A 24,518-nucleotide genomic window follows, 5' to 3' on the forward strand; every position below is an offset into this window, starting at 1 on the left:
CACATAGTAAGCACTATATTAGTGCTTTCTATTATTATCATTTCTACCAAGCTTAATATAATAATCCTGTATAATATAATCACATATGGTTCTTGTGAGAATTAAATAAGTTAACGTGTGAGAAGCACCAGACAGTGCCAGTCATACCGCAGGTCTTCAAACGGCATTTAGATCTTTCCAGTCCTACCAATCCACCTTTCTTTTCATCACGAACATTTGTGGTCACTACGCCCTCCCCAAGATGGCGCCACCCCAACACCCAATCTGCCCCACTCAAGATGGCGTCCATTGCTCTGAAAGCCACATTCCGCCCTTCTCAAGATGGCGCCAACACTAGCCCTGTTATCCTTCCTCTTTCTTCAAGACGGCCTTAACCCTGGGCATTCTTTGACTCTCTCAAAATGGTGGCAGACGCAATACGCACAACATCGGACCTTTCCAAGATGGCGCCAGCGTCGCATACTTATCGTCGCTATTATTACAGACACTTCCGGTTGTGCCGAACACAGGCGTTTGAGGCCTGCGGGAGACTGTGCGGGGTCCAGCTTTGCGCTGAGACGCTCTGGCGCCAGAATGGACCGGAGGAAAAAGCCTTTGGATGTTACGGCCTCCTCGGTGAGTGCGGGCACAAATGATGTTACGGGGCTCCGAGTTCTCCTCATGTCCACTAGACAAGAATCTCGACCTTGTTTCTTCACTCGGGAGACCCAGACCTGGCCTTCCCTCAAACAGGAACCCAGACCTGGCTTTTCTCAGTTGGGGACCCGGGCCAACTTTTCGTACTTACAGGACCCCGTACTTGGCTTCTCCCCTCGGACGTACACCCGGACCAGGATTCCCTCCTTAGATACAGACCTGAACCTGGTGTCTTTTCCCGTTTAAGAGTGTCCCTGCCTCCCCTCTGCGACAACCGGGCCAGGCCTCCTTGCCAGTCCTGTCTCCCTCTGTGCTTGCTGTGCTGACACATTCCCCTTCCTCGTTTCCTTTCCAGTCCAGGGACCAGCAAGGTCCTCCCAGAACATGAGAGAGGGTGACTTATTCCCCGGGATCCGAGAGCGCCCAGCGTCCCGATCAGGAACTAAACAGTTGTCAATGCACTCGTAGGTTGCGGTGCCTGCGGGCTGTAAGGTCTAGCAGGATGTAAGCAGTTTTGTTAAAGTAGCTACTTCGAGGAAGAAAACCTGCTCGGAGTACGTTTCTGTGCATTGTCTCATTGAATCCTCTCAGCTGCTTTAGAGAGTAGGTGCTATTAATATCCGTGTTTTATAGCTGATAAATTTGAGGCCCAGTAAGGGAAAGTGGCTTTCCCCATCTTACATACAGAATTCTTAGTGATAGAACTGGCGCACTCAGGCTGTTTGTCATCAGAGCTACTGCCTTTTCTGTTACATGAGAGCAAATTGCCTGATCTTTGATTTAATCTTCAATTACCTGCAAAGTATTAGGATGCAAAGGGAGTGCAAAGGAAAACTACTATGTGTCCCAATATTTGAGTCTCTTTTCCTTGTCTAATATTGAAAATTAGTACTGGTTATTATGGTTGCGCATAAGGAATCAAAAAGCTATAAATATTAAAGTTATTCTATCCTGACAGGTTAAAATTTAGCAATAACTGTAGTAGAAATGCCATCTGGAAATGGACAGTTTTCAGAGCATCTTCCTTTTAAAACTCAAAAGTAGTCATAGAAGAGGAAAATGTGTGGCTAGAAAATTGTTACAGTGAAGAAGGCTCAGAAGAAGGGACTAAAGTTTTTGTGTTTAGAAACTTAGTATGTCCTGGGATGAAACTGCCCTTAGCGTTATTAAATCCCTGCCTTCCAAAATAGATCATTGAACTCAGTCATTTTGATTTCCCTTAGAAGTCAGTCTGTGATGCTGGGCTTTATAAGTATCTGATTTATAGGGAGCTGTATCTGGACCTTTAAAAAGGGAACTGTCATTTTATCTTTCTTTGCGGAGTACACAGTGGTGATTGGTACAAGTGAGAGATAGGCATGGATATTCACCCAACTGCCCTGTTCCTTTTGCCCTGGCCTTTCCTGTTCTTGAACCCTATGATTCAACTAAACTTACAGTTTCTAGAACATACATAAACTTGGAGCTCTTCTCATTCACTCAATCCACTTTATTTCTAGCTGTTGAAATCTTGCCTCTCTCTTTTTTTTTTAAGTTTTATTTATTTAAGTAATCTCTACACCCAACATGGGGCTCAAAACTCATGACCCTGAGATCAAGAGTTACACACTCCTCTGACTGAGCCAGCCAGGCGCCCCTTGCCTATCTTTTAAGGCTCAGCTCAAAGCTGTCTCTGATCACTGTGGACAGAAGGAAATGCTCCTGTAGCTGAACTTTTATGCTCTTTTCTTCTACCACCTCCCCCCACCTTTTTAAAGATTTTTTTAAGTAATCTCTACACACAGTGTGGGGCTGGAACTCACAACCCCAAGATCAAGAGTCTCATGCTTCACCCCCTGAGCCAGTCAGGTGCCCCTGTTTTCTTCCACTCTTGAAGTCATTTATTACATTTTACTGGTATTATAAGTTACCTTTTTTTTTTAAATTAGGTTGTAACTGTTTGAGGCAGGAGAATGTCTATTTCATGTTTGTATCCTATTCTTCAGTGCTCAGATAGTTGCTGAACAAAGACAGAAATAATAAATTTTGATGATTAAATGAGATTACAGTATAAAAAAGCCAAGTACAGTGTCAGGCAGAGAGAAGGTATTTAAAGTTGTTAGTTCTTTTTTTTTTTTTTTAAGATTTTGTTTATTTGTCAGAGAGAGAGAGAGAGAAAGCACAAGCAGGGGAACAGCAGGTGGAGGGAGAAGCAGGCTTCCCGCTGAGCAAGGAGCCTGATGTGGGCCTTGATCCCAGGACCCTGGACCCTGGGATCAGGACCTGAGTGGAAGGCAGCCACTTAACCGACTGAGCCACCCAGGTGTCCCTTAAAGTTGTTAGTTCAGTGTGAATCTAACAGATGCAAATTTCATTTACTTTGCTTAATCACTCTCCCCTTAGTCCAGTATTGAAGGTTAGGGTAGAAATACATTACCAACAGAACTGGAATGCAGTATGACTTGGTTTTATTTTGTACATTCAGACATTTAATTTTGTATCCATTATGGTCCATTTATAGGAACTTTAAATCTTACTTTGAGAATTACAAGAACTTGGAAATCTAGTCAGTCATTAGAATTAATTAAATGTTTTTGTTTGCTTATTGGTTTTATTCTAGTTGGTAGACCTTAAGGCTGAACTCTTCCGAAAACAAGAAGAATTCAAACAAGAAAAACTTCTAAAAGATTCTGGCGTTTTGGGAAAACCAAAAACAACTAATAAGGTAAAAATAAGATCTAGTTATCTCCATTAATTCCAAATATGGGGGAATTATACCATACCTAGGTTTTTTTGAAAATGTCCTGGTCTCTGCTACATATAAAAATTAAAGGAAACTCCCTTGTAGCTGACCATCTGCATAAAATGTTTTATATTAAAATAGAAATTAGAGCATTTAAAAGAAATTAGAGCATTATAATACTATAATTACTTAGCTCTTCTTTTGGAAGAGTGCATGTTTTAATTAGTGGTTTGTGTACATTCTCATGGAAGATTGCTGTATAGGTATTATTAATCCAAACAGATAAACAATTAGATAATATAGCAATATAGCAGAAAATGTCAGGGTCTTTAACAGTTGTGAATAGGTTGTGGTATTTATTACTTATATTACTAAATCTATTGAATTAAGTTGTAATCATTCAGGAGATAATAGATAAGTAACTATCTTGTAAAGGAATTCTTTATATAATTTAGGGCTTTTTTTTTTTCAGCACTAGCTTTTCCTTGTATAGTCTATTTGCACGACATAGGTTGGCTGTCAGATCTAGTTTTCTCCATTGATTCATAAGATCTAATCCGGTTTTTTTTTCTTCCGATGTGTAAGTAGAGATTTTTGTTTTGCAATCACTTGGTTCTGTTTTGTCTTTTTAAATAAATATGCTGCAGAAACCAAGTATCTGGAGCAAACAGAATGCAGGAGTTTCAAATCGAGCTGAGAAGGATGCAGAACAGAAGATCGAGGAACAGAAGACTTTAGACAAAGCAAGGTAAAGTTAAGCTCTGCTAACTGTAGTTGCCTCTGAGGCTACCCAAGCAAAGAAGTGAGAGTTCCACTTTTACGCTTCTGGATTTACAGTTTTAATTTTGTCATCTTTTCAGTCATATGCTCTATAAATATAAAATAGACTCTAAGAATAATATAATTTGCAGATGTATTTGTAGTCTTTTTTTTTTTTTTTTTAAAGATTTTATTTATTTATTTGAGACAGAGAGAATGAGAGAGAGCACATGATGGGGGGGAGGGTCAGAGGGAGAAGCAGACTCCCTGCCGAGCAGGGAGCCCGATGCAGGACTCGATCCCGGGACTCCAGGATCATGACCTGAGCCAAAGGCAGTCGCTTAACCAACTGAGCCACCCAGGCGCCCCTGTATTTGTAGTCTTAAGAGAAGACATAACCGCAGTCTGAAAGATGAAACAGAGTCCCACTTTGAGCCTTTGTTAGGCTCTAAGATCATCAACAAGTGTTTAAGAAGTGTCCACGTGGTGGTGTGGCTCTGGGCTACTAGGTAATGTGACAGTAGCATTTAGAAACTAAATTTTCCCCCTAGCTTTTTATTTTGAAAAACTTGAAAACAACAGAATAGTTGAAAGAAGAGTACAATGAATCTTCTAATACTTTTTACCTAAGTTCACCAATTAATGTTTTTCCACATCTGCTTTTGCTTCTCTCTTTCTCTCTTCTTTGTGTGTGTATAGAGAAACTTTGTTAAACATCATGATACTTTGCCTCAAAATATTTCAGTATGTATCCACTAAGAGCAAGGACATTCTCCTACATCACTACAATAATGCTGTCATACCTAAGAAATTTAACACCAATAAAATAATATTATCTATTATATGGTCTATAGGCAGAGTTCACCAATTATCCTGATACAATTAAGTCCTTTATAGTTTTTTTTAAATTTAATCCAGAATTCAAAGATTGCACATTGAATTTAGTTTTCATATTTTTCTTGCTTTTTCTCTTTAAGAGGGAGACATTTTGGTTATAGCATGGCTTTCTTTCTTTTTTTAAAAGTTTTTTTTTTTTTTTTTTAGTAATCTACACCCAACGTGAGGCTCGAACTCACAACCCTGAGATCGAGATGTACACTCCTCTAAGCCAGCCAGGCACCCCAGATGGCATATTTCTTTAGTCTCTTTTAATCTAGACTAATTCCCATGCCTTTTTGTTGTCTGTTATACCATTGCTGTTCTTGAAGAATCCAGACCTGTTGATCTGCAGTGTCCCATAATCTGATTAGAGTCACATTAACTGCTTTTGCTTAAGAATATGATGTACATGGTGTGTCCTTCCTGTTAGATCACAGCAAGAGGTTCACAATGTCAGTTTGAGTTTTTATTGGTGATAAAGTTTGATCACTCAGTTAAGTTAGGCCTGCTAGATTTTTCCACTGTAAAGGTGCTTGTCCCCATTTGTAATTAATAATAATCTAAGGAGGGAAACTCTGAGACTATGCTTGTTCACCAACATATTTCCACATCGTTATTACGTTGGTATTTCAAAGTGATGATTTTTCTGATTCTTTCATTCCATCTTTATTTTTCATTCCATTTATTAGCTGACATTCTTCTGTAAAGAACTCTCCCTTATTTGCAGTATCACTCTAGATTCAGAGAGAACCCCAAGTTTTAATGTCTGTCATGACTCATGTGCTTTTGGATCTATTGCATAATAAAAACTGCAGTAGCAAACAGTGGTCACTAAGGTTGCTCAGCTCTTCTGGGTCTGAAAAAAAGAGGCAGGATATTAGCACATTTGGGGGATTGTTTTTCTTGGTATTTGACCTGTTCCCAGCAGACATGGGATATGTTAATTTTTGAGACATCTTTCTCACCTACTGGACATATTCTCAGAATTCTAATTTGTTGAAAGGTACTGTAATCTTTTATTCTTTATAAATGTATAAACTCTGTATAACAAGAGTTTCCCCAGGTACTTTGCTGTGATTTTTTTTCTGTTCAATGACCTGTTAATGTAATACTTTGGCTTCACTGCGCTTGTGAGGAATCAAGTCTTTCCTTGGTCTGCAGGACTTCTGCGTCTCCCCAGAGCTCAAAACAGGCAGGGGCAGTCCCATGAGGGTGTAAGGCCTTAGGCAAGTTACTTCTCCATTGAGATTTTTCTTATCTGTGAAGTGAGGCAGTTTATACTCAGCTCCTGGAGCTCTTGAGGGGATTAAAGGAGTTATGTAGTGTCTGGCACATAGTAGTTTCAGATAAGTGTCCCATGCTCTTGCCCTCTGAATTCCATCTTTCTTACTCGACTGAAGAAATTGTTCCTTGAAGTCTCTAATGACTTCCTCATCTACTAAATCCAGTGGCCATTTCTCTGATATCTTGCTTGATCTCCATTATTCATTTGTAGACTCTTCTGCCATCTTCTTTCTGTTACACTGCATCCAGACTCCTTATCCTTTCCCATGCATTCCTGTACCTGCCTTTCTCTGTCCTTATTTTGTGCCCCTCTCTCCTGTGCTCAGCATCCTCCACCGCTCTGGTCTCTGCTTGAACATACCAAGCTCATTCCCACCTCCTCTTTCCTCTGCCTCACTTGCTTTCTTCCCAAGATCCTCTCATGGTTGGCTTCTTGCTCTATAAGCCTTAGCTCAAATGTCACCTTCAGAGAGGTTTCCCCGGGCTTCCTTTTCTAGCTTAGTGTCCGCCCGGTTACTCTGTCCTGACACCTGTTTTTTTGTGTTTTGTTTTTTTTAATTAAAAAAAAATTATAGACTCTTACTTTTTATTTTCATGAAAAAGTAAGAGTCTATAATGACAGAGGTTATTACATTAAGCCCCCTCTGATATAGGGCAAATTAACCTTTTGGGAGTTGAAGGGCCTCCAGTGGTGAAAACTGCTTTTATTTCCTCCCCTTCACAGCACTTGTCTGAAATCCTCGTTCTCATTGATTCGTTACTGTCCTTCTCCCCTTCTATAACAAGAACTCTTTGAGCGTGGGGACTGTGTCTCGTTGACTGCCGAGCCCTTGGTGCCTGAAACAGTGCTTGGCACAGAGGAGGCCTGGAAGCAGTGCCCGTGGAATGAATGTGTAAAATGGGAGAGGAATCTTTCTGACCCACATGGCAGAGAAGCACATGCTGTAACTGACGGCAAGCTTTCAGGGGTGGTCTAGGCACTCGTCGTGACCACCCTAAGAGGGAGTGCTGTTTTTTTCATCTATTCCAGATTTAGGAATTGGGGGTACAAGAGAGGTGAGGTAAGTCGCTCCAGAGCACACAGCCGTGTGACCAAGGGACTTTATTGTCTTGGGACGCCATTAGAAATGAAATTTTCCATTGTGATTAAGTGTGATTCTTCACAGGCAAAAGCTCAGATGACCTTTTTGGGACTTCTCTTTGCCATCATTAAGTATTTCCAGAATAAAGAATTGCCAGCCGTCTTACTGGGTCTGTACCCACTAAAAAATAAACATCATCAGAATTAATGTGAGCAGAGAGGCTGCTTTATTGAAATACCAGGGTTGATGTTTGTTTTTTATTAGCTGTGTGTCACAAATAAATTATTCATGCTTTGTATAAAACAGATATATATATATTTTTTACCATTTTTAAAATTTAAGTTCCGTTAATTAACATATAATGTATTATTGGTTTCAGAGGTACAGATCTGTGATTCATCAGTCTTAGACAACACCCAGTGCTCATTACATCACATGCCCTCCTTAATGTCCATCACCCAGTTACTCCAGCCTTCCACCCCCTCCCCTCCAGCAACCCTCAGTTTGTTTCCTTTGTTTAAGAAGAGTCTCTTATGGTTTGTCTCCCTCTCTGGTTTTGTCTTGTTTTATTTTTTTCCTCTCTTCCCCGATGATCCTCTATTGTCTTTCTCTGCTTGACTTATGTCACTTAGCATGTCCTCCAGTTCCATCCCTGTCGATGCAAATGGTAGGTATTCATCCTTTCTGATGGCTGAGTAATATTCCATTGTATATGTATACCACACCTTCTTTATCCATTCATCTCTCGGTGGACATCTGGGCTCTTTCCACAGTTTGGCTATTGTGGACATTGCTGCTATAAACATTGGGGTGCAGGTGCCCCTTCGGATCACTACATTTGTCAGATACTATATTTTTAAGAGACTTGTAAGAAGTTGGTCTTTAGCTACCTTAGAGAAGCCTAATAAGCCATGGATGACCAGGGACCCTTGTCTGAAAACAGTAATGCAAAGAGTTTACATTGAATTTGGTGATCTATTTGGAAGGTTATGTATAGAAAATGTTTTTGTTTGGACATCTCTCTCCTTTTTTTGGCATTTAACTTAGGTTGTACTTCGCATTTGCACCTGGAATCTTACTTCATTATTTATTTTCAGGTACTGATTGAGAACTTGTGCCAGGTATTGTTTTAGGCCCTGGGCTACAGTCATAAATAAGAGAAACATGAGCCTGTTCTCATAGAACTGACGCTTAGTCGACAAAGCGGGCGTCGCTGGGTCTGAGGGTCCCCTTAGGGTGGGGTGGTCAGCTTGAGGTACAGCCGCTGCATCATCAGACGGGCCTCTTGTGCAGGGCACGACACGCAGGCAGCCTTAGCAGGAGTGGCAGGTGTTGGACCACTTCTAATACTTGTCTTTTTTTCTCCTAGGGAGAAATTGGAAGAAAAAGCCAAATTATATGAGAAAATGACTAAAGGAGACTTTATAGGTAAATACAATAATTTATTTATACTTCTCTATTTTCTGTAACTTATACAGCCCTATAGTATTTTGTTATTTGTTAGGATAACCGTAAGAACAGGGAGGAAATTTAAGGAATAACACAGATTATTTTCTCTGCTGGCATGGAGACAAGAAAATCCGCAGTAACTGTTGATTGCCTACTGTGTGCCAGGCTGTGTTAGGTGCTCTAAGGGGACAAACAAGGGCAGTATAAGCCAGATTCTCTGCCTCTGCCCTCAAGGGGGTCGTCATCAATGGAGGCCAATGATGCAGACTGAAGCAAAGGTAGGAAACGAGGTCTAAATAGACTAGCATTATAAACTCTTATAGCTATGTTAAAAAAAGACTGGGAGGAGTTATGGGTATATCAGCGTGTTGGAGTTATGTTTCCTTTTCCTTATTTTCTATTTTTTCTGTGATGTGCCTGTAATTCCTTCTAAAATAATAAAAAAATCCCCCTTTCCTCATACCCTCCAGAAAAATAAAACCCAGCCTACAGTTAGATAGCAGAAGAGATTTTACAAGGCACTGTGTATTTCATTGCCAAAAGGCATGTAGGGAAGTCTTTAGGGAGAAGGTAGGCTCTGATAGGGTCTTAAAGGCTTTGGATAGCTGGAGAAAGGGATTCTGCAGGGGGAGAGTGGTGAGAGCAGATCCTCAGAGGGAGGAGAGGGAGGGCCAGTGTCGGCAGGACAGACTAGCGTGGCTGGGCCTGATGGGCTGGGAAGGGGGCAGCAGTAGAGAGGCAGGGCTGGAACCCTGGTCATTGGCTACCCAGACAGCCAAACTCCCTCTTCCCAGATGGCAGAGGCATGTTCCCTGCATGGCAGGGAGCCCCGTGGGGGAGAGTCAGGCACTCTCAAAGCTAGGGGACATGGGGAGAGGCCATGTCTTCTTCCTGAAGAAGCAGCAGGGTGTCCTTTAACCGGGAGACCTCACTATTATGTGGTCTTATAACTCTGCTCTGGGAATGCACATCTCTTTCTCATGTGAGTTATTTTGTGGCTTTAAAAAAAATCAAAGTCTTTTACTTTTGATGCAAACTTGACTTGTATTGTTAATCAAGAAATCAGGTCCAAAGGCCTGTGGATGTGGGGATTTGGTTCTGTCCAAAACAGCAGGCCCTGATGGGCATAGTGGCCCCGCGAGTTTGGGCAAGTTGAGTTTTGGAGCCTCAGTTATTCTCCCCTCTACACTGGGGCTCAACACCAGTACTGGGGACATGGAGCCTAGTGTCTGCTCCATACAGCTCAGTACTGTCCTCAGAGAAGAACTGAAGTGACTGTCTAAAATCCAGCATAGTGGGGCGCCTGGGTGGCTCAGTCGTTAAGCGTCTGCCTTCGGCTCAGGTCATGATCCCAGGGTCCTGGGATCGAGCCCCGCGTCGGACTCCCTGCTCCGCGGGAAGCCTGCTTCTCCCTCTCCCATTCCCCCTGCTTGTGTTCCCTCTCTGGCTGTGTCTCTCTCTGTCAAATAAATAAATAAAATCTTAATTAATTAATTAATTAATTAATTAATTTTAAAAATCCAGCATAGTGAAACTTCACATAAACCTTATTTTGAGTACATCAACTATCTTGGGTTAAATTAAAGTCATGGATTGTTATTTAACTTTCAGTGTATGTTTTAGCTCAGGCAGATCACAAGCCACACGTCTCTGTGTGCCCTGCAGATCCTCGCACTATACCTTGCCTGAAAGTGGTGTTCATCGGGTTGAAAAGAATTCAGATGACTTCTTTTACCCTATACAGTGATCCTTAAAACCTATACCATGGCAGTATAATTAGGGCTAAGTAATGTCGCCCCTTAATTGGGGAGGACTATGTAGCAACAAAGGTCTATTGCTCTGGTCTGGCAACGTGAGCATTGCAGTTCTGCTTCGGCATTTTATCATCGGGTGGATGAGTCTCTTGAAATCAAAAGGTTTGATCTGAAAATTGCATTCCAAGACCGTATTGCTCTCTCATTCGGTTGACGAGGCAACAGAAGGCTTTAAGCACTTTTAAGACTTTTTTGTGTGTTATGTGTTTCTGATGGCCTATTTGCAGCTTCCCTGTCAGGTCCATGGTGGCTCCGTGTCTTTGAAGTGTTCAGGGGGTGCTGGGGGTGGTGGATGCATCAACTAGTGAACTGTCCAGGGCCAGTGTAGCTGCCCAGCGGTGAATGTGACTGCTTCATATCAATTCCATCTGTGGTTTACTTCTTTGAAAAGAATGTCAAAAATCTGAAAATTGATTTTTCTGTCTTAGATGAAGAAGTGGAGGATATGTACCTTGTGGATTTCACGCAGAAGATCATAGACAAACACAAAGAAATGGAGGTGTTTGGTGCCAATAGAGATTCTAGAAAGGCAGCAGAAAGAGATGATGATGAAGAAAATCTTTCTGAAAAAGATATACCTCCTCCGCAGGACCCCAGTGAAGAATGGTTGGTGATAATGATTTGATAATGACACAATTTGGTCATGTTAACATTCTCAGACTTGCGTTTACTTTTTTTTTTTTTTTTAAGTAATCTCTGTGTCCAACATGGGGCCCAAACTTACGACCCCAAGATCAAGAATTCCTTGTTCTCTCGACTGAGCCAGCCAGGTGCCCCAACTTGTATTTATTTTCCGCAAGTGTATTTGTTTGCATGTTATCAAACCACTTCTCCTTATTCTTCCTCAGTTTTCTTTCTTTTAAGATTGGATTTACAGATGCAGAAACAGTAACTCCAAAGAAGAAGTAATTACAAGACTGAGCCAAGTGCAAAAGGCATTAATACACCTGTTTCATTGGCGTGGAAGAGTTGTTTAGACAGAAGCATGTTCCTTTGTTACCCAGGCTGCTGCCCATGTCATTATTCAGACAGGGAGAGTCACTGTCTAGCCGTTGGCGATGTTCATTTCCATAGACAAGAGGCAGGCAGAGCCGGTCCAGTAAACCTTACTGTGGCTGGGACCTTTTCCAGCAGTGAGGTAGACACATTGCGGACCTTGGACCTGCGTAGCACTGGCTCCATCTTTCACTGGCAATATGACCTTGATCAAGTACCAGCCTTGCTGAGGCTGTTTCCTCACCTGTAAAACAGGTGATTGTTTGGCCTTAAACTCCCTTGGAAATCAGAGTATTCTAAGCTACCCAAGAAACTGCTGTCTGTGGAGTATAAGCAGACCTTCTGTAAACTTTTATTGAAATTATCCTGAATTTTATCTACGTGTAGGTGAATGATGGGGAAGCCAAACTTGTCTTTTCTTTATGAGACCAATACGTCAATAAGTAAAGAGACCAGAATGAAAATTCCCTTCTGATGATTTTCTCTACTTAACACTTTGTTTAAGACTGGGAATAATCCTACCTGCCCACCCTCCTGCCTGTGCATCTTCCCTTCCAGGCTCAGATAGTCTCATTATTGTGGTCTTAACAAGGAACTGCTTAAGATGGTTTGTAGCACTTGACCTTCTGTTAGCTATTGGCCCTGCTGGCAGGAGTCGGTGATGAGCATGAGAGAGCAGTGCCAGCTACTGAGGATCACAGGGACCCCACATCTTCATACTACTGAGGGTGTTCCCAGTGGTCCAGAAACAACATTCACGTTGGGATAGAACAGATGTTTGCTTAGCTGCTTTCTAAAAATTTATCTTTGGGCTAGGTTTTCTGGCTGCATACTTGTACAAGCAATCCAAAGGAAAGCACATACAGCGCAGTCTACACCATGGATGCTTTTCTTCATCCTTTTAGTGTGAGTGATTTCTCCCTCACCCGGACTCTGATAGCACTTAGATACGCTTCCAGCTCCTTTGGGTCTTAACCTTTTATTTAGTATTGACACACAACTGGCCTCATTACCAGAAGAAGATTTGAGACAAACTTTGGGTCCTTTTTATATCCTCCCTGCTGTTGTTAGGAAGTGTTTCATGGGCACATGCCTTAACTTCCCCCTGGAGCTCGTTGAAGATGACATGACTCTGAGTCCTCCTTTATTACCCTTGTACCTCAAGTAATTGTTTCCCTGGGGCTTGCTCAGTGATTGCTGATTACACAGAGCACTTGCTGACTACTGTCTTGCCACTTCTGTTTTGATGGGATCTGTACATTTTAGAGACCTTCTTCAGAAACAGAATAGCCTGTGATTGCTTTTCATAGCAGAAATCTCATCTCCTTTGAAAGGTTTAATGTCTTTTTTTTTCCTTACTAATGCCTGTATGATTACAAGCAATTTGTCAGTGATTTGAAGAGTTTGGAGGGCAATTGAAGGTGTCACATGCCACCATATGGTGAAGGAAGACGCACTGCAAGCAGTTCTAACACTTTTTTTGTTTTTAAATTAAGCTCCAGAATTGTAACTACTTGTAAAATCCTTTTGGTAGTTAAGTTCCAGGTGGTGGAAAATCTTTCCGCAAAAATACTGTAAATAATTACTCAGACCATCTGGCTAGATGATTTTCTTTTTCTATTCATTAGAAAAAGGGTTGGGGGGGTGGGAAAGAAACTGCTTTCTGCAGTTGGAGGTTTTATTTCTTGTGGTAAGTAGCGCTAGGACTATAGTAGTAGATTCTCAAACATTCCGTTTTCAAGTCATGGGCTAACAATTGGAATCAGCATGTGGAAGAGGAAAGAAACTGCTAACAAAAGCAAAGCCACATATGTGAGACTCCGACCTTGAGCTGCACGAGCAGTACTGACCCCTTTCTGTGTTTTTAGCACCCTGCTAAAGCCTGGGAAATTCCTTGCCCATAATTAAACAGTAAAAAAATCTGTTGCATCATAATGCAATTGAAATGTTTTCCATGAAAATCTGTCCATATTTCCTGTTGTGGGAAGTTGGTCTTTCATTTTGCCTTGCCGTCTGCCTGGTTCCCTTGGCTGTCTAGTTTGGGCAAAGATGAGGAAAGAGGAACTAAGTAAAAGATAATAGACTGGCCCACTGCCAGGATGCTTTTGCAGTACAAAATGTGTGTTGCTTGGCTTCCTCCTAATTAATGGGTCCTCAAAATATCATGACTTGAGAAATTACTAATTGGAAAGAACTGTACCAATTAGAAGAAATAAAAGAATAAAAAGTCAGATTTGGGAAGACTGAGAAAATGAACAAGTTGAGAATGGTACAGAGCTCGGTTATTCTGATGCTGATAAAATATGTGGAATTGTCTAAACCAGATTGAAGTCAGTTCTGAGATGTTGCAGCAATGGTCTATATGGGGTATTTATTTTTGAAATCAGAGACATACATGATCAATCATTTTCTGCAATTTCTAAACCTAATGTTTAATAAAGGGCATAATGAGCTTATTGTGTGTCAACTTTAAACTTTAAAAATCATGTTCTTATCAGTGGTAATGGTCTCTCAGGTGGAGGGTGTTTCTTGGTAGTGAGACTTACATTAATTTTTTTATTGTGCACCAACTCCCTAACTTAGGGAACCATATGTCATGTACAAAGCCGCCTTCACATGTTTTCACTTTTATTTCAGGGTGGATTATGTGGATTCTTTAGGGCGATCTCGGCGCTGTATGAAAAAGGATTTGCCAGATTTGCTGGAGATGGATAAAAATCTTCAAGGGAGGCTGTAAGTGTGTGATATGCAAAGCTTTGCCCAGGTCTGCAATGCAGACACAGGGATTGTTTTGTGAGTGAGGCTGCTTTTAGTTCATTATCTTTGATGGTCCAGTAAGGAGGGTTTTTTTTAACATACAAAAATATTTGCTGAAGTACTCTTTTGTGGCTAGCATATACACATAATACACACTCAGGGAACAACCTGAATAGTTAATCATCCATACTGTGTAGCTACTAAAACGGATGGATGAGTTGGAGCTGTATCTGTTTATTTGGAAGGGTGTTTCATATCAGAGTCAAAAATATAGAATGAACCCAATCCAGCAAACAAACCTCTGTGGAGAAAGGTGTTTAGGAATGTATACTTGGTTATCCCATAGCAAGTGGGAGCAGAGAGGTAGTTAGCTTTTTAACTTTTTCTTTATACATTTTTGCATTTTAAAGTAAGGGCCTTATAGCTAGATTTTTTTTTACAGGGCCTAAGACACATCGAAGAGATAACTTGTTCCCATGCTCCAGGGAATAAAATTCCCCTCACCAAGGGCAGTTTTTATGAGGAAAATGGTGGGAGAAGGTCCACCTTGTCCAAGTCCTTTAGGTTCAGATAGGCCTGGGGTCAGCACAAGGAAGGAAATGCAGAAGCCCTGAGCTATCTGAGAGAGGCCAGGAGGCGCTACCCGGACTGCAGCATGATGCAGCTTCCTCGGCCCTGTGCAGGTGACCATGCATAGGAGGCTCTGCTGCCTCCTCCCCTTTAGCCCAGAACCAGGGTGGAAAGGAAAGGGATTTGTCTCAAGTGCTGAGGCAAGATTCTGGTGTGCTATTGTAACAAGTCAGCTGCTTGATTAAAGAAAGATTAAGACCGTTTTTGTAATTTCCCAGTGGTATTGGGTCAGAAACTTCTGTAAGGAAGTTGCTTGTCCATGATCCAGCTTACTGAACTGAAGCACTGCTGTCTCACGGCTCTTATCTAAAGAGTTTTGCTCTGTTCCCTTACTAGTTTCGTTAGTCCTGCTAATGAGAAAACCTTATTATCCGAAGATATGAGAAAAGAACTTCAGCGCCAGCAATGGGAGGAAGAAGAAAGAGAGGCCTTGAAAAGGCCAATGGGGCCCATCCATTATGAAGACATTCGTGAAAATGGTATGATCATCTTGCAGCTTTTTAAATCTTTTTTTTTTTAATCTTGAACTAATGGCAAGCATAAAGGGAAGTACAAAGCAGCAGCTCTTATATAGAAATAAAAGATTCTGATTTTGAAATTGAAAATATCCCCTTTGTTCACTTCATAGCCTAAAGAATACTCATATTGGGAATATCATTCCTACAGAGGGTCTATTAATCACAAGGAGATTTTTTTGGGTTAGCTGCTTTTTTTTTTTTTTTTTAAACTTGTGCCAAATATCACTGCGTTTCTTTTAGCTTTGGTAGGAAAGTTAGCCTGAGTCTAATTCATTAATCAGGAAACTCTAATCTTTTGAATAATTTGATTCATTTCAGAGGCCCGGCAACTTGGTGTTGGATATTTTGCTTTTGCTCGAGATAAAGAGTTGAGAAATAAGCAGATGAAAACATTAGAGATGCTGCGTGAACAGGTAAAAATTAAATTCAGAATTGATGTTAAGAAGTATTTGAGTGGTTGGTTTCTTGTTGCACCATATTACAAAAACAATCTATTGGGGCGCCTGGGTGGTTCAGTTGTTAAGCATCTCCCTTCGGCTTAGGTCATGATCCCAGGGTCCTGGGATCAGGCCCTGCGTTGGGCTCCCTGCTCAGTGGGGAGCCTGCTTCTCCCTCTCCCACTCCCCCGCTTGTGTTCCCTCTCTGCTGTGTCTCTCTGTCTCAAATAAATAAATAAAATCTTTAAAAAAAAAAATCTCTTATTTATTTAAGTCAATTAATTAATTTTTGAGCAAGAGAGAAAGAGAATGAGAACCAAGTGGGGGGAGGGGCAGAGGGAGAGGGAGAAGCAGACTCTCAGCTGAGCAGGGAGCCTGATGTGGGGCTCCATCCCAGGACCCAGAGATCATGATCTGAGCCGAAGGCAGACGTGTAACTGACTGAGCCACCTAGGCACCCCACAGTCTATTTTTCAAATTGGTATTCAGAATGGCTTTTTTTTTTAAAGAAATGTTATATTTAGGGACGCCTGGGTCACTGCCTGTGCCTCTGCCTGCCACTCCTCCTGCTTGTGCTCTCTATCTCTCTCTCTCTGACAAATAAATAAAATCTTTAAAAAAAATGTTGTATTTATTAATAGTTAATATTCAGAGCAGTGATGGACAAAAGTGCATCAAATTTTCAATTTTATTAAAGATTGATATTTCTGATATTTAATAATGTTATAGCCATAAACCAGATATTTTATTATTACTTTTTAATTGAAGTGAAATTGACACATAGCATTATATTACTTTCAGGTGTACAACATAACTATTCAATATTTGTGTCTGTTGGGAAATGATCACCACATTAAGTCTAGCTAACATCCATCACCGCATAGTTACAAAATTTTTTTTCTTGTGTTGAGAACTTGTAAGGTCCACTCTCTTAGCAACTTTCAAATATGTGTTACAGTATTATTAACTGCGGTTGCCATGCGCTACATTATATCCCCATGACTTGTTTATTTTATAACTGGAAGTTTAAGTACCTTTTGATTCCCTTCACTCATCCCCTCCCCCCCCCCCACTCTGTCAACCACCAATCTGTTCTCTGTATCTATAAGCTTGTATTTTGGGATTTTTGAGGGGGTGGAGGTTAGAGTCCACATATAAGTGAGATCATACTGTATTTGTCTTTTCCTGTCTAACTTATCTCACTTAGCATAATGCTTTCAAGGTCCATCCGTGTTGTTCAAATGGCAAAATTTCCTTCTTTTTTATAGCTGAATGATATTCTGTTCCACATATATATAAACACACACACACATACATGCACACACACGCCTTTATCTATTCATCCATTGATGGACACTTAGATTGTTTCCATATCTTGGCTATAATTCTACAGTGAACATGGGGGTGCAGATATCTTTCAAGTTAGTGTTTTTTCATTTTCTTCAAATAAATATGCAGAAGTGGAATTGCTGGATCATATGGTAACTCTATTTTTAATTTTTTGAGGAACCTCCATACTGTTTTCCACAGTGGCTGCACCAGTTTGCATTCCCACCAGCAGTGCACAAGGGTTCCCTTTTTTCTACATCCTTGCCAATACTTTTTATTTTCTGTCTGTTTGATAATAGTCACTCTAACAGGTGTGAGGTGATATCTCACTGTGGTTTTGATTTGCATTCCCTTGATGATTAGTGATGTCCGGCATGTGTTTATAGGTCTGTTGGCCATCTGTATATATTCTTTGGAAAGATGTCTATTCAGGTTATCTGCTGGGGGGTTTTTGTTTTTTTGTTTTTATTTGTTTCTGTTTTTTTCTCATCTGCCTGTTTTGTAATTAGATTGGTTTTTGTGGGTTTTTTCTTTCTCACCTTTTTTTTGTACTGCATTGTATGAGTTCTCTGTATATTTTGGACATTAATCCCTTATCAGATAATATGATTTGCAAATATTTTCTCCCATTCAGTAAGTTGTCTTTTCATTTTGTTGATGGTTTCCTTTGCTGTGCAGAAACTTTTTAGTTAGATGTAATCCCATGTGTTAATTTTTGCTTTTGTTGCCTTTGCTTTTGGTGTCACATCCAAAAAATCATGGCCAAGACTGATGTTAAGGAGCTTACTGCCTATGTTTTCTTCAAGAAGTTTTATAGTTTCAAGTCTTATGTTCAAGTCTTTAGTCCATTTTGAGTTAATTTTTGTGTATGGCGTAAGATAGTGGTCCAGTTTCATTCTTTTGCATGTGGCTGTCCTGTTTTCCCACCATTTATTAAAGAGATTGTCCTTTTCCCATTATATATTATTGGTTCTTTTGGCATAAATTAATTGACCATATATGGTTGGGTTTAGTTCTGGGCTCCCTTTTCTGTTCCGCTGATCTCTGTGTCTGTTTTTATGCCAATATCATACTGTTTCAGTTATTATAGCTTTGTACTATAGTTCAGAATCAGGGAGCCTGATGCTTCCAGTTTTGTTCTTCTTTCTCAAGAATGCTTTGGCTTTTCAAGATCTTTTGTGGTTCCATATAAATCTTAGGGTTGTTCTATTATTATGAAAAATATTTTTGGAATTTTGATAAAGATTGCATTGAATCTTTAGATTGCTTTGGGTAATATGGACATTTTATCAGTATTAATTCTGCCAATCTATGAGCATGCTGTATTTTCCATTTCTTTGTGTCTTCAGTTTCTTTCATAATTGCCTTATAGTTTCCCTTGGTTAAATTTATTCCTAGGCATTTTATTCTTTTTGATGTAATGGGAATGTTTTCTTAATTTCTTTCCGATAGTTTATTAGCCTATAGAAGTACAACAGATTTGTGTATGCTGATTTTGTACCCCTTAACTTTTTTTTTTAAGATTTTATTTATTTATTTGAGAGAGAGAAGACAAGCAGTCTGAGGAGCAGAGGGAGAGGGAGAAGCAGACTCCCCGCTGAGCAGGGAGCCCGACATGGGGCTAGATCCCAGGACCCTGAGATCATGACCTGAGCTGAAGGCAGATGGTTAACTGACTGAGCCACCCAGGTGCCCCTGTACCCTGCAACTTTACTGAAGCCATTTATTCTAACAGTTTTTGGGTGGCATCTTTAGGGTTTTCTATATATAATATCATGTCTTCTGCAAATAGTGACAGTTTTATCACTATTATTTATCAGTATCAGAATGCTCTTATAGTTTCACGAAGGTACTTGCTGTTCTATTTTGGTGTTTCAGACTTTAAAATTATAGCTGCTCAGAAGTAACTTATGTAACTTTGATGTTTTAAATTTGGTTTTAAATATGGTACTTTTGGAGTGGCCTGGGTAAGAAAATAGAGAGTTATTTAAGGGATTTATTTAAGGGATTAAGGAGTAGAACAGAATTGGTTGGTTTCCTTGAATGTGAAGATTCCAGGATGCTCTGTGAACACTCGCTAAACTTAGAAAACACACCCAGAGGGCTTGTATAAGAGGACCTCATAGGTCTGCGTTTTGAAGATCTCAAGGCTAGCTTCTTAGAGGTGGCATGAAAACCAATTAGCCTCTTTTTAAAATAAATTATTTCATCCCTTTAAACAGAAATATTGTGAATTTGGCTTACAGTAAATAATGTTCTAATTTTCTTTTGTATTCAGACAACAGATCAGAGAACAAAACGAGAGAACATAAAGGAAAAGCGAAAGGCTATGTTAGAAGCAAGACTTGCTAAACTCCGACAAAAAAAGATGAAAAAGTCAAAAGAAGATGGAGCAGAGGAAGAAAATAGAGGTATATCATGGCGCATGTATCTGACCTTCAAAAGGAAAAATTTTAGTTCCATTGATGTCTCAACAAGTAGGACTGGCAATATGGAAAGGAGCCATTTCGTTTTATTCTCTAAGCAAGCAGAGTACCTCTGAGGTACTGCCAGGAACAGGTTTTTATAACCAGAGTGGTGCAGGGTGACACTCCAAAGAATCTTTTTCTATAGACAAAAATACTAACAAACAGGACATTGTGTTACTTCATAGAACGGCATGGTTTTTTAGTAACAGACTTAACTGAGAGAAGAGATGTTTTAAGATAAAGTTCAGTTGTACACACACGTTTTGGACCGAATTTCTTTTGCTATGGCTATATGTTTTTTGGTTATTATACATTCATTTATTTTAAAGAAGAAATATATTCACAAAATCAAATAAAAGAAAGAATTTACAAATATGAGCCTGGATGGCTCGCGAAAGGTCACAGTGTGTGGAAACACTGTTACATGTGTTCCTGCTGGCTTGCTGCCTGCAGTGTGAGTTACCCTAGTCTGGGCTAAGCTGTGCTGACCAAGACCCCTGCATGGATTGGCTCACACAAGGTGGAAGTCTGTTTTCTATTTTAATGCTTTAGAGGTGGTGGGTTTCCAGGCAGGTAGTGGCTCTGCTCCAGATGGTCAACCAGGCCCAGCTTCTTCCTGTCTTCCTGCTTCTGCCATCCCTAGAGTGTTGCTCTACCTGCAGGGTGGAGGTTTGTTCCCTAACACCTGTTTGCGGCCCAGCCCCAGGGAAGGGGAAGGAGGGGAGAGGAACCAGCTTCTTTAGGAATGTGAATCGAAGGTACACACAACCCACGCGTTTACATCCCACTGGCCCGAATGCAGCTGCAGGGGGCTGGAGAATGGCCCGTCTAGTGAGGTGGCCACACCCGCAGCTGAAACTGGGGGCGTTGTGTTCCTAGGAGGAAGAAGGGGGTGTGGGTGTCAGGGGCATGTACCAGCCTCTCCAGCCCTAACAGAAGCCTGTGCCAAGCCACTGGCCATCTTCGGATCTGAACACAGCTTCAGCTGAGCTCTGAAAGGAGACCAGAAACACTGAGGAGTTGGGAAGTCAACAGTGCCGTTTTGTATGACGCTAGGTCCCTGAAACATGTTAAGCTCTGCATACTGTTACTCTGTTTTTGCTCTACTCCTCAACATCTGTCATTTCCACAACATGTGAAGTGCCAGCACAGTGGTTTTTAAAAACCCATTTTCTTTAAAAATCTGGCCAAAGGTGAATACCCTGCGGCCTGTTGCCATGCGTCAGCTCTTCATCACCCTATGTCCCCTTGCTTTGTCTGAGACTCCTACTTTAGTTGAGTAATTGGGGATTTCTGGCCCTTCAGTTGTTGGTCTGGGGAAGCGGGGTGCCATAGTGGGAAACACAGACTTTGAAATCCATCCAACCTGGGTTTGGATCCTGGCTCTGTCTCTTTTTCCTTGTGTAGCATTTCTGAGCTTAATTTTCCTCATTTATAAAGTAGAAAAACCAATACTGACTTTGTTAGGGTTATTACAAGAATTACATGATAGGTGCTCATCAAATACTAGTTATTACTTTTACTCTCAAGATTAGCATGTTATATTTATTGATTATTTTTTAAATAGCTTTAAGCTTTACTATAATAATGTCTTATTCTCTGGCAAAAAATAGATGTTATTGGACCTTTGCCACCAGAACCAGAGGCTGTGCCAACTCCACGTACTGCTGCCCAGAGTAGCAAAGTGGAAGTCATTGTTCAGGAGAGGAAGGATACCAGGCCCGGAGTGCCCCATGTCCGAGAGTGGGACAGAGGAAAAGGTAAGGGGGCATGGGCTTCAAGGTATAAATCCTTTCCAGTGATGGGCCTTGCACAGGAGATTTTTCTGGTTCATCTCAGTATGATTCTCATGGGTCTTAGTGGTCCCTTGAGGTTTAAGGAATTCTCCAGATCTTTTGACTGGGTTCTTCTTAGTACCCAGGCACTAGCTGTTTGTAAACAGGGGTACTAGAAAGTGTGATCATAAAAGACCAGGGTCTACAATACATCATTTCAAAAGGACAATTTTTTAGAAGCACTGGGTGAAGTTTTGTAAATTCGTGCTACCCCCATGTGGCTTTACAGCTTTGGAATGCCCTTTCTCAGGAGCCACTTTTAAAAATCTTACAAGGTTTGGTATTTTAATGTCCTCTGTGTTCTTTAGCGTCTCCTTTACGTTCAGTTGAAAATAGTCTGCATCTGTACACCGTGATGCCCACAGCAGCTTCTTGTTGGAAGAGGCTATGATTTATGTCTCTTCAAACGAGATGGTTAGAATAGTACATTAGCTCATGCTGTTTGAGCTGATGAGGTCCAAGTGTCAAGTAAAAGATAGGCAAATAGGCGAGTGCCTTAGGTTAGTGCTGCTGTTAGCAGTAGAGCTGAAATACCAAATGAGATTTGGACAGGTGTCTTTTTGTGTCTTCTAAAACTCAATAAAGGTCAAAATTTGTGTTTTGTTGTGAAGTACCTACATCATGTCAAGCAAATAATCTGAGGGTTTGATTTTTCTAGATTTCTCTTTCAATTATAATTTTAGTGCCTTTTTGGCAGTACTTCCAGAACCTACCAGCCTTCCCCACAGAGCCTTCCTTGAATTTTTCCCCATCTGGAAGTAGGCACTCCCTTTTCCTTATATTTTTGTAGGCATTACATAGACCTTATGTTATTGCTATCCTTGTTCTCCAGAGAATGGGAGTTGGCTTTTAATATATAATAATAGAGAAGTAATAATGATCAGTTCTAATAATACTCTTTCTTATTTTTACTAGAATTTTCCTTTGGGTACTGGTCGAAGAGGCAGTCAGATCTCCGGGCCGAGAGAGATCCTGAGTTTGCTCCACCATCAGATTACTTTGTGGGTCAAAAGAGAACTGGTACCTTTGGTAGCCAGACATGGAACAGACCTGCACCTGCACAGAGTGACTCAGGACAGCGCTCTGGCCAGAGCCATGACCCCAGCTCTTCACATACATCATCCACTCCCGCCCCCAGCAGGCCACCACAAGCCGCCACAGTCACTTTCGAAACTCTGGATGATATGATATCGTATTATAAACAAGTGACATGAACTTCAAAACCATTCTCACTTGGGTCTATACTGTGATGGTGCCTTTTTCTCCCAAATTAGGGAAAATATAACTTAGAATAGTATCTTTCTCCTCCTGTCCTTTCCCTAGATGATACAGACTTCAGGTTGGATTTGTCAGCAAGGAAGAAAGTGAATGGTACTTCGGGAATTCTGTGGCCACTTGGCTGTTCATTTCTTTCTGATTGATATGGTGACCTGTCCGTCTGGATTTATGTGTAAGCTGTCATAATATGACCCTGAGGAGTTTGTAATCCTGTTTCCTACCCACTCCCTTGGCTTATTTGATTTAAGCGTTCCATTCCTTTCCTTTTGTAAATACTAGCATGCAGCTCTCTTTGTTCCAAGGATTCAGCTTCCATATCAGTTGATAGAGCATCTGTCAGGAGGCATGTTTGCCTGTCAAAGTGGCAAATGAGGGGACACTGTGTGGGGCAAGTGGTTTAGTCTCCAAGGGGACCCTGAAGCTGGTGGACTGTTAAGCAATAACATTTGAAATGATAAAGAAGACGAGGAAAGAGAACCTCATAATCCAGAAAGGTAGAAGGTGAAGTCACTTTTATTGTCAGCACACAGGCCTTATGGGCATTCATTGTGTGTAGAGTGCCTGGGTCCCATTTGGAGGCTGTTCGCTGAGTCAGAGAGTGAGAGGCTCCTTAGCTTAAGGGTTAGTTTTTCAGCTGGGCCTGTCTCTCTGCTGTGCCCCCTGTAGGCCCTCATCACTTTCAGGAGCCACATCACCTCAGAAGTCTAATTGAAATAGACCTGGGCTGGAGTGAGAGGCAGGGAGGTCCCTTCATCTTTACTACCAGTGAGTTAGTGAGCAGAGCTCCGGAAGCATTTCCTGTGCCTGAATACATCCCGTCCTCTGCCTGCTGCACCTCCGTGTCTTCTCAGCTCCAGACAAGTTGGGCCTGTGGGCCACCAGGCCCATAGGGCTCCAATGGCTGCCTCCCAGGCCAGTGAATTCTGTAAGAACATGCTAGAGCAGATCTTCCAAGTGCCAGAAGGAGCCTCTACTCCTGTGGGCTCTGATCCACATAGTTTCAGTGGTGTTGATGGGAGTGCTCATTACAGATTGCAAACTAGAGCCCAGAAAGGGTCAACGATTTGTCCAAGGTCATGTGGCATCAAACGGCAGTTCTGGGACTTAAATGTAGCTTGTTTAGGCTCATGTTTGCTCCAAATTCGATTTCTCCAGTGCCCTCTGCTCTCAGTCTTGTCACTCCAATATCAAGTAGTACTAGACAAAAATCCCAAATTCTTGCAAACTTAACCTCTGAACTCTGTGCCAAGGGTAAAGTTGCCTGTCCTAAGGGTCATTCTGTCAGTCTGATCAGGCAAATACCTCTTTTTAAAAATAATACATTAAAATCAACTGACCCAGCCACCTTTTTGCAGAAATTGATAAGCTGATCCTAAATTTGTATGGAATTGAAGAGACCCAGAATATCCAAAACAATCTTGAAAAAACAAAGTTGGAGGACGCACACTTCCTATTTCAAGACTTACTACAAAGCTACAGGAATCAAAGCAGTGTTGGTACTGACAGGATAAGCACCTAGATCCATGGACTAACACTGAGAGTCCAAAAAGAAAGCTATATTTCTGTAGTCAGTTGATATTTGACAGTGGTGCCAAGGCCATCCAATGGGGAAAGAATAGCTTCTTCAACAGATGATTTTGGGACA

At 41.1% G+C, this 24,518-nt stretch overlaps 1 protein-coding gene across 2 annotated transcripts; it reads left to right on the forward strand.

The window, feature by feature from the left end:
• The first annotated feature begins 424 nt into the window (after positions 1–424).
• Positions 425–23,290, forward strand: CCDC174 (coiled-coil domain containing 174). Of its 2 annotated transcripts, XM_044916273.1 has the most exons (12): positions 505–615; positions 3,236–3,340; positions 4,006–4,106; positions 8,732–8,790; positions 11,054–11,231; positions 14,259–14,354; positions 15,345–15,487; positions 15,845–15,939; positions 19,571–19,703; positions 20,647–20,652; positions 21,374–21,520; positions 22,511–23,290. In XM_044916273.1, exons 1-12 carry the CDS (start codon positions 574–576, stop codon positions 22,807–22,809), a joined length of 1,404 nt encoding a protein of 467 aa, XP_044772208.1. In that variant the 5' UTR covers positions 505–573; the 3' UTR covers positions 22,810–23,290. The 2 variants fall into 2 exon arrangements, with proteins under 2 accessions (XP_021550680.1, XP_044772208.1); XM_021695005.2 differs by lacking the exon at positions 20,647–20,652 and having other exon boundaries at positions 425–615.
• The last annotated feature ends 1,228 nt before the right edge of the window (positions 23,291–24,518 follow it).

Source organism: Neomonachus schauinslandi, chromosome 1 (genome assembly GCF_002201575.2).
Source record: "Neomonachus schauinslandi chromosome 1, ASM220157v2, whole genome shotgun sequence".
Taxonomy (NCBI): domain Eukaryota; kingdom Metazoa; phylum Chordata; class Mammalia; order Carnivora; family Phocidae; genus Neomonachus; species Neomonachus schauinslandi.